Here is a 17,542-nt window from a genome sequence, read left to right as displayed (position 1 = left end):
GCAAATTTTGAATTCAGTTTTACTTTGAACTGAAAGAAAAGGTAAATTCAGATTTCACATTTCAAGAGTTTATTAAAAGGCTATTATTGAAGAGAAATGTAGAAACAAAATTTACAATAGCATGTATAATAGCACCAGAAGCAAGAGAATAACTAAAATTCATTATACTTGCAATCATTTTATAACTTGTATTATTCTGTAGTATAATATAGTAATCAATCTTTACAGCATACATAACATTTAGTAAAAAAGTACTTGTACAACAAATTTAACTCTAATTTTCAAACATTCGACAAACAATAGGTAGCATGTGAAAAGGGTTCTATTTTTATTTGATTTAAGTAATTGAGGTAGAATGGAGAGAATGTGAAAACACAATTCTGTCTAAATAATGACACACTAACATATGTCTTCCTAATGATCATGTCTCCTTAAGTGTACTCAGCAGTCCTACAAAAACCCACACACATCTGATACCAACATATTTTTAAAAAGTCATCATTTAAAATGCATGTGTTTGGTTTTACCTATCTGTGTTTAAGCCCAAATAATCTGGTCTAGCTCTACAGAACATACAGCAATAACAAACATTCCTCAGAAAATATTTCAAAGCATTTTGTGGTTAGTTTTTGACACTAGTATCCCTCAACATTGTGAACATGTTCAGCACTGAGGCTATGGTTGTACCTGAAGATGTTGCCACTTGTGTGCCTGTATTGAACATAGTTACTTAGGCTGTGACTTGCCGCTTCAAATAACAGTGACCCACGATTTACCAGCTACGTCTTAATATATGGAAAAATTGTTCAGATTGGAAAAATTGGGACCTTCAGGATGTTGACATGGAATATTCCCTATGTGAAAATGGTCTCATAACTCATATATTCACTCAAAGATCCCGAGTGTGTTACACACCTGCTTCAGAGATCTATCTCGAACTGACACGTCACTCATGGCTCAATTGTTCTTGTTCTATGAGTGAAGAAAAAGTGTACCAGTCTGCCCTGCTAGAATTGTTCTGCTGGGATTTGAAGCTTGCACTTGCTGCATTCTATGAGAGTGGGAAGATTGCTTTGCTATTGCCCCCTGCACCAATTCTGTGAGGAAGGAATATTTGCACTGCACTGCTGCTGCCTGATTTGTATGTGTACTGTGATGGGGAAAAACTTGTGCTGCTTCTGTCCTACTTATATTTGCCCACTAGTGGTGGAAACCATGAGGTATTTTTGCCCAAGGTGTACCTATTTTATGAGAAAGGGTGTTTTTTCCAACACAGCATGCCCTATAAATTGGGATTTACTGGAGATATTTGATGTGAGATGCCTGCAGTCCTGAAGTATTTCCTGTCCCCCAAACGACCACTGTCTGTTCAAGCACCCAACATGTTGATGTAAAAGTGAGGCAGCTTACATTGCTCTAAAAACTATTTTTAATCTTCTGGCAGGGATTCACCATTAAGAACATTATTAGCTTACCCGCACATAATATTAATATAGGTCTGAGGTTTAACAAGAGGGAGCATGAATGGTGACATAACTAGTTGACTCTACAATTTGTAGTACTCTTGGATGTTTTCAGGGGTAGATGTGGGACCCACTGATGAACCATACCACATTAGGTAGATGGGGGTCAGCATCCTGTCTGAGTACATGAATGTATAATAATTCCATTAGATGTTGGAATATTTCTTCCATGTGTCTTGTATGTTTATGAAGAATACACAAAATTCCAATAAGGCCTCTCACTACCTTGTTAAGTGTGTTAACTACCTGTGTTGTACATGACCTATATCTGTGAAATAGGGTTGCACCTTTCCCAGAGAAGAATTCCAGCTATGTGTTAACATTTTAAGAATCTGCAAAGGTTCTGACATGGCACCTAAATAGGATTTTATATAAAATCATCTGCATTCATTTTTGACTTGGTCTTTCTGTCTTTGTTTACTTTAATTATCATCCAGGTATCATTAAGGCAGCCCCACAACACACTTTAGAGTGTTTTCACAACGACATCACCCCATCGCAAGACCTCTGCAACTCCCTCGCTTCATACTTCCACAACAAGATCGCGGACATACATAACAGCTTCAACAACCAACCAACGCACACCATGACCGAACAACCACCCCCCACCACCACCCTCCACGCCTGGACCCCGATCAGCACCGAAGACACCATCCGCACGATGAACTCCATCCACTCCGGATCACCGACCGACCCCTGCCCTCACCACGTCTTCAACAAGGCCGACGCTGTCATCGCACCCCACCTGCGAGACATCATCAACACATCCTTCGACACCACCATCTTCCCTGAGAGCTGGAAACACGCCGAACTCAGCGCTCTACTCAAGAAACCAACAGCGGACCCCACCGAGCTCAAGAATTACCGCCCCATCTCGCTCCTCCCGTTTCCAGCCAAAGTCATCGAGAAGACCGTCAACAAGCAGATGGCCGCCTTCCTCGAGACAAACGGATCCCTCGACCCCTCACAGTCCGGCTTCCGAGCCAATCACAGCACCGAGACCGCCCTCATCGCCGCCACTGATGACATCCGAGCCCTGATGGACAATGGAGAAACAGCGGCCCTCATCCTCCTAGACCTCTCTGTGGCATTCGACACGGTCTGCCACCGCACCCTAGTACGGCGCCTCAGCAACGTCGGAATCCAGGACAAGGCGCTGGATTGGATCATCTCCTTCCTCGACGGAAGAACACAGAGAGTCCGCCTACCACCGTACAAGTCAGAGGCCTCCGAAGTCACCTGCGGCGTCCCTCAAGGATCATCTCTGAGCCCCACCCTCTTCAACGTCTACATGAGCCCCCTCGCGGCCATCGTACGCAAACACAACCTCAGCATAATCTCCTACGCCGACGACACCCAACTGATCCTCTCCCTGACCAACGACCCCGCCGCTGCCAGATCCAACCTGCACGAAGGGATGAAAGAGGTAGCCGAGTGGATGATGACCAGCCGCCTGAAACTGAACTCGGACAAGACGGAGGTCCTCATCCTGGGCTCCTCACCCTCCGCCTGGGACGACTCCTGGTGGCTTCCCGCCCTGGGCACCGCACCCAAACTGACAGACCATGCACGCAACCTGGGCTTCCTCCTGGACTCCTCCCTCTCCATGACCAGGCAAGTCAACAACGTCTCCTCGGCGTGCTTCAACATCCTACGCATGCTACGGAAGATCTTCTGGTGGATCCCCACCGAGACCAGGAAGACCGTCACCCAGGCCCTCGTCACCAGCCGACTGGACTACGGCAACGCCCTCTACGCCGGTACCACCGCCAAGCTCCAGAAGAGACTCCAGCGGATCCAGAACGCCTCAGCCAGACTCATCCTCGACATCCCACGAACCAGCCACATCTCCGGACATCTGAGAGACCTTCACTGGCTCCCCGTCAACAAAAGAATCACCTTCCGCCTCCTCACCCACGCACACAAAGCCCTACACGACCAAGGCCCGAGCTACCTCAACAGCCGAGTCAACTTCTACGCTCCCAAACGCCACCTCCGATCAGCCAACCACGCCCTCGCCGCCGTCCCCCGCATCCGAAGAGCGACTACAGGAGGAAGGTCCTTCTCCTACCTGGCCGCCAAGACCTGGAACTCCCTCCCTCCCGACCTGCGCCTGACCCAAGACCACCTCTCCTTCAGGAAGAAGCTGAAGACCTGGCTGTTCGAGCAGTAGCGGCACGCCCCCCCCCCCCCCCCCCCCCCCCCCCCCCCAGCGCCTTGAGACCCTACGGGTATGTAGCGCGCTTTATAAGTGTCACTGATTGATTGATTGATTCATTTTATATTTACTGTTTAAAGTATGTAAAGATAATGGGAAAAATACCAGCTTTTGGGTGATTTTTTAATTTTTGTACAGGTCAGGATATTAAAATACTGGTCATGTTGTTAAAAAAAACTGCCAGATGCAACCCTAGTGTAAGAGAGTTGTGTGATGTTCCTCCTGCTATTGCTACCTGCCCTTTACTTATTCAAAGTGCTAGCCAAATACGTGCTACTGCTTTTTGTGTTGTATCTTTGTTGTGTTGTTTTTTTTGGTATAAAACTTTCCACAACATTAAACAGAAACTAATTTGTAAAGGCAATGCTTGCATTAATGTATGACATGAAGGAGAGTAAACTCTTACAAAATATGTGAGCATGTTTTACTTTTGGATTTGTGTGTTCAACAGATTTTAAAATGGACTAGATGACGTTGTAATATTTTAAAACATACCCCTCAAGTGTCTCCATGTCATGAATAACCCCATCAGCCAGCTCTAGCATTTTAGCCAACAACACTTTGAATTACGGGACTTTCAGCCCCTTAAGAGAGTGTTAAGGCAGTAACACAAGCCCACAATGCGAAATGATGTGGGCTGAACAGCAAGGAATGGCTAATATGCCATAGTAAACTTGACAGACTTGCACTTGCGAAATACAAAATATATTTTGTTCCTGAGTTTCTGCCTTTATGCTTGAAGGTTAAACAGCCCAGTGGGGGAGAAGGCAGAAATAGCATTTCACATGCAAATTGCAAATAGCCTATTAGCACTGAGCTAAACCTAAAATAGGGACTTGAAATCACATGCTAAAAAGACAATGTTTCCAAAACTATGTGAGCAGCATAGACAATATGAAAGGAAAAGCAGCGTGCTGGCACCCTGTTTCCGGAGCCACTCACTGTCTGTGAACCTGCCTTTTTTGTTTTTTTTGCAGATTTATATAGCGCGAACTCGATCCGAAGGTAGAGTGCTTTATATGAGCACCAGTTACTTTACACATTCAGGCACGGGAAGATTAAGTGATTTGCCCAGAATCACAGGATGTGGACGCGACCCCGAGGCTCGAACCCTGGTTTCCGGCACCAAAGTTGGAAGTCTAGCCGACGGACCACATCCTCTCCCTGATTTACTGACGTGGTTTAAAAATAATCTGAAACATATCAATTTAAAATTAAGTAGCTGCGCTACCACTGGACTCATGACTGTGGTTATATTACAATATCAGCAAACAACCTCGTAGGCAAATAAGTACAGTAAAGGTATTGCTATGTAGAACCTCAGTCAACCCTCTGATACCACGAGTGACACCACCTGACACCACCAGTCACTTATTTCGAAAAACTTCCTTAACAAGTGTATATGTTTTTTGCCGCAAATCCAACATTTTCCACAATAATTATATATTTAGGTCACTCAAATGTCTTTTTTCGTTTTCTTGGGGAATTTTAAAACTGTGCAATATTTGTGGAGTATTTATAGCCATATTTATGTATCTGGATCACAACATATTTATGAATTTGAGACGTAATGGTTTATGTAATAATGGTATTTGTCCCGATCATGTGTTTTTCACACAAAAAAAACTTATATTTTCAACCACGGATTAATTTTCTTGCAATTCATTTTTTTACTATATTGGTGCGGTCTCAAAGATAATACTATGCATGTTTTTAACGGAAGGTCCAACTGACTGTCACAATGGGCTGTGGCCCTGTAACGGAAAGGGCTATATATCCAAGTAATCATGCTTTACCTTCTAAAATCATTCTCATAATTAAGAAACAGAAAGTAATCCAAAACTTGCCCTTGCTGAAAAATGTGCCAGGTTTGTATTACATATTCAGACAGCTGTTCCAAGTCAGGCAGTTTCAACCATCAATATTACTCAGGTCCCACGTCTGGGGTTGTCTTCATCTATTATAATTCCTGTGCCTTTTGCATTGACACTTACTGTACAAAGACGTCAGTTGTGGCTAGTTGTTGCTCAGATACTATTAGGCATAAATGTGGTGCACTGGTGTACATAACAACAAGGGCATGGTTCAGCAAGAAGGACCATCAACAATACGCAGAATTGAGTTCAGATCTAAAGGCTAACATCCCAATCAATTTCCATAAATCTGACAGATATGGTTTTGCGGGCGTCGACAAAAATCTTAAAGAGTAATTTAGCCAAAGGAAAAACAAATCAGGCTTTGCATTATTCAAGTGTTGTTTGTGAAAGAGGGAAAGTATAAAACGAAGATGCATTCCTAAAATGAAATTGTATTTTGAAATGTTTTCCAAATCCAGCTGGACTTTAAAAAGAAAGTTTGTGTCACAGTTAGTCCAAGGCGTGTAAATGAAAACAGCATTCAAAAAGAATCCAGGATTTTACAATGTGTCTAATCCTCATCTCCACTCAGAGAGACCTTGCCAATCGTCTACAAAGTTTTGGAATGATCATCGAAAGGGTGCCAGTCTTTTCACCTGCAACAACAAGGAAAACAATCAATAGAGAGAATGTCTGACATTCCTACTGAGAGACAGAGGGAGCAGCAATCAAGGGCACTCTATATTAAAAAAACACATCAGGTCTGAAGGTGATGTCAGTGACACTATAACTGCCCATTCCTGTTCCACATTAATTAAGTATCCTTCTACACAAATAATTTGGATTGTTACTCTGAAGACTCTCTGTGCTGGTAAAAATGGGAATTTGCCTGGATAGGAAAAGTTTGATTGGCAAAACCCATCTTATTGGCAATGGATGATGTAGGATGGTTTTGTCTAACTGCTGCTCGCCGTTCCACCACTTCCTAGGTTTCTATTGTCAACTAGCACAGGAGTTGATAATGGCATACATGATTTTAAAAAATGTTGATTTAATTTATTTATTTCATTAAACATAAAGCACAGATCATTAGTAGAGTTTGACAAATACTGGCCTATGCATATTAAAGGATGCTGTATCTACATACAATTTGTAGCCAAGGGCTAGATGTACAAAGCATTTTTCCTGTGGCAAATGGCCCGATTTGCAGAATCGGACCGTTTCTGACCACTGCCTACTCTTAAAAATGAAACTTCATGGTGTCATTCTTTCATTTTGAACACATCCCATTTTGTTTGAAGGAAAATGGGCTGCATTAAAAAAAATGCTTTATTAAGAAGCAATCACAGACATGGTGGTCTGCTGACCTTAGCAGGCTACAATAGGCCACCATCTCTGTGAAGGCTGATTTCTAATGTGTCGCAAACTGCTACTTGCCTCATAAATATTCATAAGGTAGGTGGATTTGCGACCCACAAGGATTCCCCAAATGAAACTTAATGAGTGTCATAGATTACGACTACCTATTTACTAACTGTGATTCGCAGAGAATCGCAGTTCGAAATCGGTAATTTTAATGTTAGTACATCTGGCACTACGTTCTTCTATGTCCGAAGCTAGTTGTGGTCTCACTACTTACTTGACATCACTAATCTACCATAACTACCTAATTAAGTTGAGGTGTTACATTGCAAGGCCTTTTGCCACAGTCACCAACAGATACAGTGAGTATCAGTTAGTGTCAGCGCCGATTGTTTTTCAAATTCTGGTAACTTTCCTCCTACTGAAAAAAAATAAAGCTAATGAGACTGCTGATGAACGTTGTTTCATTGAACAGGGCACTGTCCTGTCTTCTCTGCCCTTGGGATATTACTACAATAGTTTGGACGCAGTTGCTCTAGCTTTCTCTCATCAATCCAACAAATTATAACTGCGAGTAAATACATTACAGATGCATGGCACTTATGTAGTGGGCAGAGACGAACAACCTGCTAGACTTAGCAGCACTATCGCTGATCGGATTCAAGGGGAGGCTACACAATTCAAGACATACTGCGGTTATTCTCCCCTATTGTAACTCTGTACCCCACCATCACTACATGCTACAAACAATAGTAGACAATTTAAAGCAAGCATTGGCAAAGCCAATAGGACTCGCCTATAAGACCGCTTGGCTTTGCAAATGTTTTAGCGCTGCTGGACAACCTTGGGGCTGTGGTAGGGCATGGCTAAAAAACAAAAGACGTGATTTTCGTGTCATTTTGAAGGGACACCCATGCGCTCAACACTCATGTATTTGAATTTAAAAGCATTTGTTGAGCGCGCTTATACCCAGCGGTTTCATGGCGCTTTGAGGATTACGACCAGCAGACAGCAGCAGGAAAGGGCATACTAAATGGAAAAGGCGCTAGAAAAGAGAAAAGTTTTCAGATTTTTCCGGAACTCTAAATAGGAGGATGAAGTACGAAGCGCCAAGGGAAGAGAGTTCCAGAACACTGGTGCGAGGGTCGCAAATTTCGCCCCGCCGGCTTTCTTTTTCTTGAAGCGGGGTTTGGTCAGGAGTGCCATGTGGGTTGAACGGAGTTCTCTGCCCGGTAAGTAGGGACTGATGGCTGAACTGATGAACTCGGGGGCAGTACCCATCCTGGCCTGGAAAGTGAGGCAGCCTAGTTTGAATAGGGATGTACACGCCTACAAAAGCACATGGTTTTACACATGCCTGCAAAATTACACTTTTTTGTTACTGATCCGAGATGGATTGGTAAATAAAAAAGACAGGGTAAAATCGATATTTTATTTTTTTAATGCATAAGTGGTTTAAGGGATCGGGCTGGAGAGGGGCTCTGGATAAGCAGCACGGCAGGGGTGGGAGAAGTAACACGACAGGCAGGCTAAGACACAGATGAAAGAAAGTAACGTGCAGTGCGGGGACACTTAAGTATACAAGTGAGAGGAGAGAAGCCCACCAGGGAGGAAGCCGGAAAACACATGCACTCCTCATGGGATGCTTAAACAAAGAGAAAAAAGTAGTTCCCTAAAAACGAGCATATGTAGCACAGAAGCCAGCCAATCAAAGAGATGAAAAAGAGGCTATGCTCTTTAAAGTGTCTGTTAGGTATGATCTGAAACAAGGACACCAGCAGCCTCCACCATTCCGCACTAACAGCCCACAACACATTCGAGACAGCCCATTTGCAGAAAATGTTAGTTACAGCAGAGGTACACGTGGAGGACCATAGAAATAATCTGGCAATTAGTCTTCCTGGATTTGTATTACAAATATTCCAGAAGATACTGCTATGCCTGATAGTGGTAACTCCAGCAATTCATTCAACAATTTAGTGCAGGCAGATTCCGATCTTCAGCTTCTGATCGCAAAAAATGTAATAAACTGAATAAAAAGATGTGCAAATTAGTAATCTCTACAAGGCTTCAAGCTGTGCCTCAAAACATTGCAACTAAATTATTTTCACCAAGCAGAACATCATCTGAAAGAAATCAGTTCTAATTCATTAAGCTATTGCATAGGGCATGTGGGCAGAGGTTAAAATCAGTGATATCAATGTAAGGCTGTTGCAGGGGAGCATTTTAGCACGCCTGAATTTTAATATCCATACATCTGACTTGGGCAAAGCACTGGCTGATCCTTGCTCATATCCTCCTCAGTTAGGGAGCATATTTACTACAATATTGTTAGATTTGGGGGTCTCTAGTTGGCAGAGGTAGGTACCCTTGACCAAATAGGGACCCTTGTGTCTAGTCAGGGTAAGGTGGTACACTCCTAAAATAACCCCTCCTCACCCTCTAGGTAGCTTGGCACGAGCATGCAGGCTTAACTCAGAGGTAGTGTGTAAAGCATTTGTGAACACATACAGTAACCCAGTGACAACACTACAGATGGACACCTCACAAGTTGTAGAATAAAAATACGTATTTTTATATAGACTTAACAGAAGACCACAAACGACAAAAATCCACAATACTGTACTTTACAATACTGTAGAAATAGCTTAGTTCTCTTTATATGGTAAATGCGACCCTTTGAGTTCAATGTACCTTATGAAGTGTAACGCTATACAACGAAAGTGTTGCAGGGTAGGTGATGCGTCGGTTCATTACACACAAGAACGGTGATGCTTCGGGTCCCTACTGATACGTAGGGGATGCGTCGGTTCTTCTGGGCGTGGGGAGGTGATGCGTTGGTTTCTTACTGCGCTTCTGTGGCGATACGACCAGCAACGCCGTGATGCGATGAATATCCGGTGCAATGAAACAAAGATGGCGTCTTCTTCTTACTGCGACACGATGCGTGCAGGCCCGACGGCTGTGCAGCGACTCAACGATTCTTCTGAGCCACGACAGGCCCTGCGACACGCTTATCCGGTGATGTGGCGGCGTCTGATGCAACGTTGATCCTCTTCTCCGGCGATGCGAGGAGCTTCGGCGATGCGAAGCAGCAGCAGCGACACCCTTCTTCAGTGATGCAACGACAGCGGCTGCGGCGGCAACACGCTTCTCCTTCGTGAGTCGTGTCCTTGAGACTTCAGCAAGAGGCAAGCTCTATTTCAAGCCCCTGGAGATCCTTCACAAGTTGAATGAAAGTAGCACACACAGTCTTTCTCCTTTCTTTGGCAGTCAGGCAACCACTGCAGGCCAATTCCCCAAACAGCACTCAGCTTGGGATAGTCTCCTCCTCAGTTTCTCTGGTTCCTCTCCTCAGCAAAGGTTCTTCTTGTTTCTCAACAGTGATCTAAAGTTCTGGGGTCTGGGTCCCCCCTAGTATACTCATTTTGTCTTTGTTCTCTGAAGACAGCGAGGCCTTTGCCTAGTCCAAACAAGTTCTGGTCAGTCCTGGAGCACTTTGTTGACAAGTCTCCTTCTTTCCTTTCCCAGTGCAGGCCAGGGACATTAGATGCACCAGAGGAGGTGGAGCCAACATTGTGGAGGGAAGGCACAGCCCTATTCAGGTCCCAGGTGCAACTCCTACCCATCTACATGCAGATCTCTCTATTCAGCCCTGTGCTGACTCACCCTGTCTCCTGAAATCCCCAGCCCCTGTCACTCAAACTCCAGACAAGGAATACACAACCTAGCAGAGGCAGGCTTGGATGGTTAGACAAGAAAATACCTACTTTCTAAAAGTGGTATTTTCAAACACAGAATGTTGAAACCTTCAATAAAAGATGTATTTTATCAATCTGAGTTCAGGCATACTAAACTTGAATTTCTACCTGTTTCCGTGAGTCAGTTAGGATTATAAGATGTTATAATCAAACTGCCCAATCTGGCCTATAGGGAACAGGTAACCTTGCAATAGTGAAAAACGAAAGTGGCTGTAATTCACTACCAGGACATGCAACCCACACCAGGGCATGTCCTACCTTTTGCCTACAATGCACCCTGCCCTTGGGCCTACTATGGGGGTGACTAATATGCAGCAAAGGGAAGGTTTAGGGACTGGCAAGTGGGGGCACTAGTCAGCATGGCAGTACCAGGCTGCATACAGGCTCTGCAATGGCAGACCTGAGACACACTTTACAAGCTGCTTCTATGGGTGGCACAATCAGTACTGCTAGCCCACCAGCAGAATTTGATTTACCAGCCCTGGGCACACTCAGTGCACTGTACTAGGGTCTGACAAGTAAGCCAAATCAACCAATCATGGAGTCACTAATCCATACATCAATTTTCCATAGGGAGAGCAAATGCACTAATCAGCAGTGGTAAAGTGCCCAGAGTCATATAACCAACAACAACAGGTCAGACAAAATACAGGAGGAAGGCAAAAAGTTCAGGGATGACCCTGCAACAAGGACCAAGTCCAACAAATGTTATACTAAGCAGATACTACAGTGTTGCAGGACAAACCTACATATGACTTCAACGCCAGCTAGCAACGCTCAACTACTGCAGACAGAATAAGATCTTTATAAATACAGACAAGAGTAACATTGTAACCTTTGGGAGGAGTCTTAAGAAGAAGGGAGCTGATCCCTGTGTGCGAAACTTGTCAAGAAGGCAGATAATATAAGTACTTAAGCATTTGGGTGCATGAGTGTGGCGGCCATACACATCAGCTTAAGAAATCAGAACTGAAAGGATCTCTGTTAACATTTGCTTTGAGTAAATTACTTAAAGCTCTAAAAGGACATCATTTACTCCAATACTTAACGTAGTCTTTTTTTGTCCTCATACCACCATTATATGCAAGTAGCCTGTCAGCCGATCTGTAATTCCCCAGGCTTTTGCGATATTTCAATAGCTCCAGCGCTCGTGCCCTTCCAGTGTCCTGGCTGCACAGACCACGCAGGTGTAATCATTGGACAGAAGGGGTTACACACTTATGTCTCCATCCCAATTCTGAAAGGCCACCCATATCTTAGAATGTGTATTGGACTCCAAGTCAATATCTATTTTCGACGCTCTACTTACTGCTCATAGCCAGCCCATCCCTTGTGGTGGGGAGGGTTAAGTCCATTATTTCCTTCTTTGCTATTGTTTCGTTCTTTAATTTTTTTTCGAATTCCCAAAGACTCTTAGTCTCACGTCTATTCACTTCCCCCCCAAGACTTTAGCTGAAGAAATTTAAACTGAGACAGAGATCGCCCTGTCTTACTCCATAATACTACCCATGGGACCACTTCATCCATCACTATCAGGTCCCCCCAAACCTCTATTCCTGCCCTCCTAAGTGGGATGCTCAGTTGGTCCTGCAAACATTTGGGCGTACCAGGTGAGTTCCATATTGGAGCCTCTCCTTAATAATATACGATTCCTAATATGTTCCTAATTTTTACCCACAGAATCAAAGCTGCCTTCAACATTTTTAATTTTACTTCAAAAAAAAATTCTTAGCACCAAACTTAAACAAAAATCCTTTCCCTCTCCACTCTTTAATCATCTCTTCACACAAACCTCCCCACGCCCTGTGCCCTGTTGAGTATAATAAGACCCTACAGTTTTTTAACTGGAATGCCAAGCAATATAATTCTACATCTGGTAGTGCAAGTCCTCCTTCTGCCAATCTACGCCTACGTTTCTTCCAGGACATACGTGCTCCCCTATCTGCCCAAACAAAACTGCCCGGTTTACCCTGTAGTTTATCTTTTAGCCTACTCAGGAACGTTAAAGGTATGCAATTAAAAGGGAATGTAAGCTTCAGCAGAATGACCATTTTAATCAAATTGACCCTTCCGTATACTGTCAGCGGAAGATTCTTCCACCTAGCTAAAGTTTTTTCAATTTCCTTTTGTAATTCTTTCCAAATTATGCTGTGGGACATTCTGCAGTGCGTGGAGAATGTTAATACCTAAATATCTAATCTCTCTCTGTACACTCCCCCTCCAATCTGGGATGTTCCAACACATAATCCTGTTTTTTTCTCCGTTTACCAAGTATCCAGACAGGGCCCCATAATCATCCGCCAATTGCTCTACCCTTGGGATCGTATGACCGCGTCTGTTGTATAAATGATTAGATCATCCACGTATAGTGAGATAATTTTTCCCCGACCATTCCTATACGGAAGGCCTTCACCTGATTGTCTTGAAGGAGCGCCTGAGCAAATGGCTCAATATATAAATAAAATAACAGGGGTGAAATTGGACAGCCCTGTCGTGTCCCTCTCATGATCTTAAAACTCTTAGCAAGGGGTCCATTTAAGAGAATCCTAGCTGTAGAGCTGTTATATACAGTTTTTAATGTGATTATAAAGTGAGGCCCGAACCCCTTATGTTCTAGAACTACCCATAAATACTCCCAAAAAACTCCATCAAACGCCTTAGCGGCGTCCAATGTGACCACCGCCAAGGGGACAGATCTTTCTATCGCTATGTCGATGCATCCTATTAGTTGTTGGGTTAGCTCACACATTTGCCTTCCAGGGATAAACCCCTTCTGATCCTCATGTATTAGTTGAGGTATTACTCTGGATAACCTCCCTGCCAAAATGCTGACAAAGATCTTGTAGTCAGCATTTAGCAGGGAGATTGGCCTGTATGATTCTGCTTTAGCTGGGTCCTTAGCCGGTTTCAAAATTAGAACCTCAGAGGCTTCACGCCACGATTCTGGAGCCTGCACTTCCCCGATATATATCAAGTTAAACAGCATCTCTCAGGTGGGTAATATTTCATCAGCTATATTTTTGTATACTTCTGCCGGGAGAGCATCAAGCCCTGCCGCCTTCCCATTTTTAGACTTTTTTATTGCTCCTTTTATCTCTTCTTTTGTGATTGGGGCTTTTAGAATATCTCTTCCTTCTTCACTTAGTGACGGAAGATCGAGTGTGCTAAGCCAACATCTGGTCTTTGTGATGTCAGCAATAATATTTTCCATATAGAGCTGTGAGAATATTGCAACTATATGCTCCTGCATAGAATCCCAGCTATCCAGCTTTTCTCCTGTTTCGCTTTTTAACTCTTTTATGTAATTCTTTGACCTTTCCACTCTCGTTTTCCAGGCAAGCAGGGCACCTGCTTTTTCACCATATTCAAATTCCTTTATATTCGCGGCTTGCCATCTGGCTTTACACTTTTGCTCTATTTTCATTTTAAATTCCAATTGTGCCTCATGCAACCTCTCTTCCATCCTCACTTTTTCTTCCCCTGAACTCACGGAATGTAAGGCCTCCTCTAGGATCCCCATCTCTTTTTCACTGTTCTCTAGTTCTATACATGCTTTCCAGTTTTCTAATGAGTTAAAGTTTTTAGGATTCCTTGAATATATGCCTTAAAGGAACCCCAAACAATTCCCAAGGGGGCAGTATCTTGATTATTAACAAAGTATTCAGTTGTTGCTTCCTTCAAAGCTATCTCCACCCCCTCTTCTAAAAGCAGTGCACGCCTTACAGTCCATCTCCTCGGTGGTTGTGGCCTCAGAGCTTGTATGGTTGCCATTACAGGTGAGTGATCTGAAATATGAACAGGGAGATGCTTTATCTTCTTAATATTTGCTGAAAAGAATCTATCGACTAAAAAATAGTCAAGTCTTGAAAAGTGATGATTGTTTTTACTATGGTACTTGTACCCCCCTTGTCTTACCCTTCAAATGTCTCCATACATCCACTAAGTTGAAATCACGCATCATGCTTTTCAGAGCATTCCTCATTCGAGGGACAGATATATTCTCTCCTCTTGTAGACCGATCTAACACAGGGTCTAACAGAACATTGAAATCGCCACCCACGATTACGGGAACTGAAATTGCTGCCATCCTCAATTCTAGATCTACAATGTATTGAGGATTATCCTCATTGGGACCATAATATCCAATACATAAGGAATCCATGTCAGCCCACCTACCTGAACTGTCTGTGCTTGACTCTTTTATTTCTATTCCATAACCGCTCCTAATCAACATAGCCACTCCCTTACAGCAAAATAATTGATCTGAAGCAATAACATTTTGAACCCAGCCACACCTCCCAAACAACTCCTTACTCTCATTTGCCATAAGATGCGTTTCCTGTAACAACATTATCTGTGTCTGTCTATTTTTTAAATACTCAAGTATTCTCCTCTGCCTAGGTTTAGACCTCATGCCATTCACATTCCAAGTGAGAATTTTGATACTCAGGATGTTAATCTAAGTCATCTTTCTTAATAGGTTCCCTTTTTCATCATCATCATTAAATCTTTATTTCGGTTAAAATAAACCATAAAAGAGTACAGCACAATAATTATACAATCATCATGAATTAAAACACCGAAGGAATAAGAGAACTTGGTACAAAGAGAGTATCTACGCAGTAAAAGGGTTAACAATCCGGGACAGAGAGTCTATCAAGGTATTAGAAAGCATTGCAGACACAGTTTAAGTTCATCAATGAGAAAATCCATTAAAAATATATATATATAAATAAATACAATAAATGGTAATTTTAAAAGATACCAGGAGCTAATATAAGAATGGGCAAAGTGCATAAGAATCCAGGTCATGGCAGTAAATAAACATTATACAAGGAAACAATAAGACTTAGAATAAAAAGTGACTTTAGTACATATCCATCTTACTTAGCATACTATCATTCAGTGAATGAGCTTTTGAAACCAGTTAGTGTCTTATTAGTACGCATCCTGATGATAATATTACATTTTTAGGCCATATCTTTTCCTAATTATTGCCAGAGCAAGAAGAAAACGGCTCAGACTAAATACTATAGTCTGTGACGTGTCCCCCTTAAACATTCTTTCCCCCTCTTTAATTTTCCGAAACCCAAGGAGGATGCACATGGGTTTGATCCACTTTTTCCTGGCTAGCAGATATGCAGGGCAAAGAAATAAAACATGGGCCTCATCCTCCCTAACGCCCATATCACACAGTTCGCACATATCAGTTTTAGTGTTTGCTATGGACCCCTTGTTACACACCCACTTTGATATTCTAGATTTAATTTGTAGAATGCCATAGCGATATTTTAGATAAAGTGATTTGGCTATTGCGGGCAAAATTTTGGGGTCAATTTACCAATTTTAGAATTTTGTAAAGTGCAATTATGGATAAATTCCCAATACCTTTTCTTCAAAAGTTTCTTTGAGAGGTGGGTGAGGGAATCAGAGTCTATCCAGAAGCTATATAGGCCTAGTTTTAAGAACCAACTTTCAATGTGGACTAACCAGACCAACCGAGTGGCGTTCTTTATGTGTATAATTTCAGTTAGTGCTTCTCTATAGTCCACAAGCTCATCAGTAGCCCATAGGCGAACCCAGTATAGCAAGGGACGTAGGGAGGCATAGTCATCAGAACGGAGTATATTCAGATCCCAAAATAAGGGGTTTAGGGGGGTCAACCTGGAACGGCAAGAAGTTGTCTAAAAAAAACTATCTTCTTGTAGAGAAAAGGCATCACTTCCTGTGTGGCCCCACAGTTCTGCACCGTATAAAGTGGCCGATTGAGCTATATACTTAAATAGCTAAATTGCTGGTGAAACTGCTCTGCCATAGCTATTCTTGTATTTCCTAAGTATGGGAGCTTGATTTTGTATTAATAATAACCTAGATTTATCTAACTGTGGTTTCCAGTTCATTTTAGTATCAAGGGTAATACCCAAGTATTTAAAATTTCGAACTTTTTCAATCTTTTCATTATTTACATTAAAATCTTTGTTAAAACCTTTGTGAGGGCTGATCACCATAACATTTGTTTTTGAAGAGTTAATTTCGAGGCTTTTATCCGAACAATAGGACCAAAACTTATTCAACAAGTTCTGCAAGCCTTTAGGGGTCTGTGAGATTAAAATTGTGTCATCCGCAAATAACAGTGCCGGAACGGCTTGACCACACAACTTGGGAGACATGCTCGCAGCCCAAGAGGGTGTCTGGAATGTCATTCACGAACAGAGAGAAGAGTGTTGGCGCCATGACGCAACCTTGCCTAACACCTCTCCTTATATCTATTCTCTCCGTTAACTCCCCACCTCACTGTTGCATAGTTTCCCTCATGCAGCCTAATTAATTGGTGAAGGATGTCCGCGGGGACGCCCATGTCCCTCAGGGCTCCCCATAATTTCCCCCTCGGGACTAAATCAAAGGCCGCCCTGAGATCCACAAAAGCAACGTATAGGTGAGAGTTCCCTTTATTAATGTATTTCCAAATTAAACATAAAAATCTAAAAACCTGTTCCACCATACTTATTCTAACTCTAAAACCTGCCTGGTATTTTGTAAAAATGGAATTTTCCTCGATCCACACATTCAATTTGCTTAAAAGTTGACGGGCAAATTTTTTTTGGAGCACATCTATCAGACTAATAGGTCTGTAGTGTGATGGATTGCATCTGTCTCCCTTCTTAAAAATAGTTACGATTTCTGCGCCCCGCCATGTCTCCGGAATTGGAGCTCCTCTTAGGATCTCGTTACTGAGTAAACTAATGTGCGGGGCCCACAAGAGGTTCTCGTGTGTCCAGAGATCGCCAGGTATTCTGTCTGGACCCGGGGCTTTACCCTGTT

At 42.8% G+C, this 17,542-nt stretch overlaps 1 protein-coding gene across 2 annotated transcripts in view; it reads right to left on the bottom strand.

Annotated features, from left to right (window-relative positions):
* Window positions 1-52: 52 nt before the first annotated feature.
* The window catches only part of NAAA (N-acylethanolamine acid amidase), a 393,144-nt gene continuing 375,654 nt past the window's right edge, over window positions 53-17,542 (bottom strand). For both annotated transcript variants that reach the window (XM_086961778.1, XM_086961779.1), the window contains exon 11: window positions 53-6,253. Coding sequence is in view for 1 of the 2 variants with exons in the window: in XM_086961779.1 (XP_086817905.1) it covers window positions 6,250-6,253 (4 nt within the window). In the remaining variant the exon portion in view is untranslated. The remainder of the gene's footprint in view (window positions 6,254-17,542) is intronic.

The sequence above is a fragment of the Lissotriton vulgaris genome, chromosome 3_1 (assembly GCF_964263255.1).
Source record: "Lissotriton vulgaris chromosome 3_1, aLisVul1.2, whole genome shotgun sequence".
In the NCBI taxonomy this organism is placed as follows: domain Eukaryota; kingdom Metazoa; phylum Chordata; class Amphibia; order Caudata; family Salamandridae; genus Lissotriton; species Lissotriton vulgaris.
The sequence above is the reverse complement of the archived record's forward strand: the minus strand, read 5'-3'. Positions and strand labels throughout refer to the sequence as shown.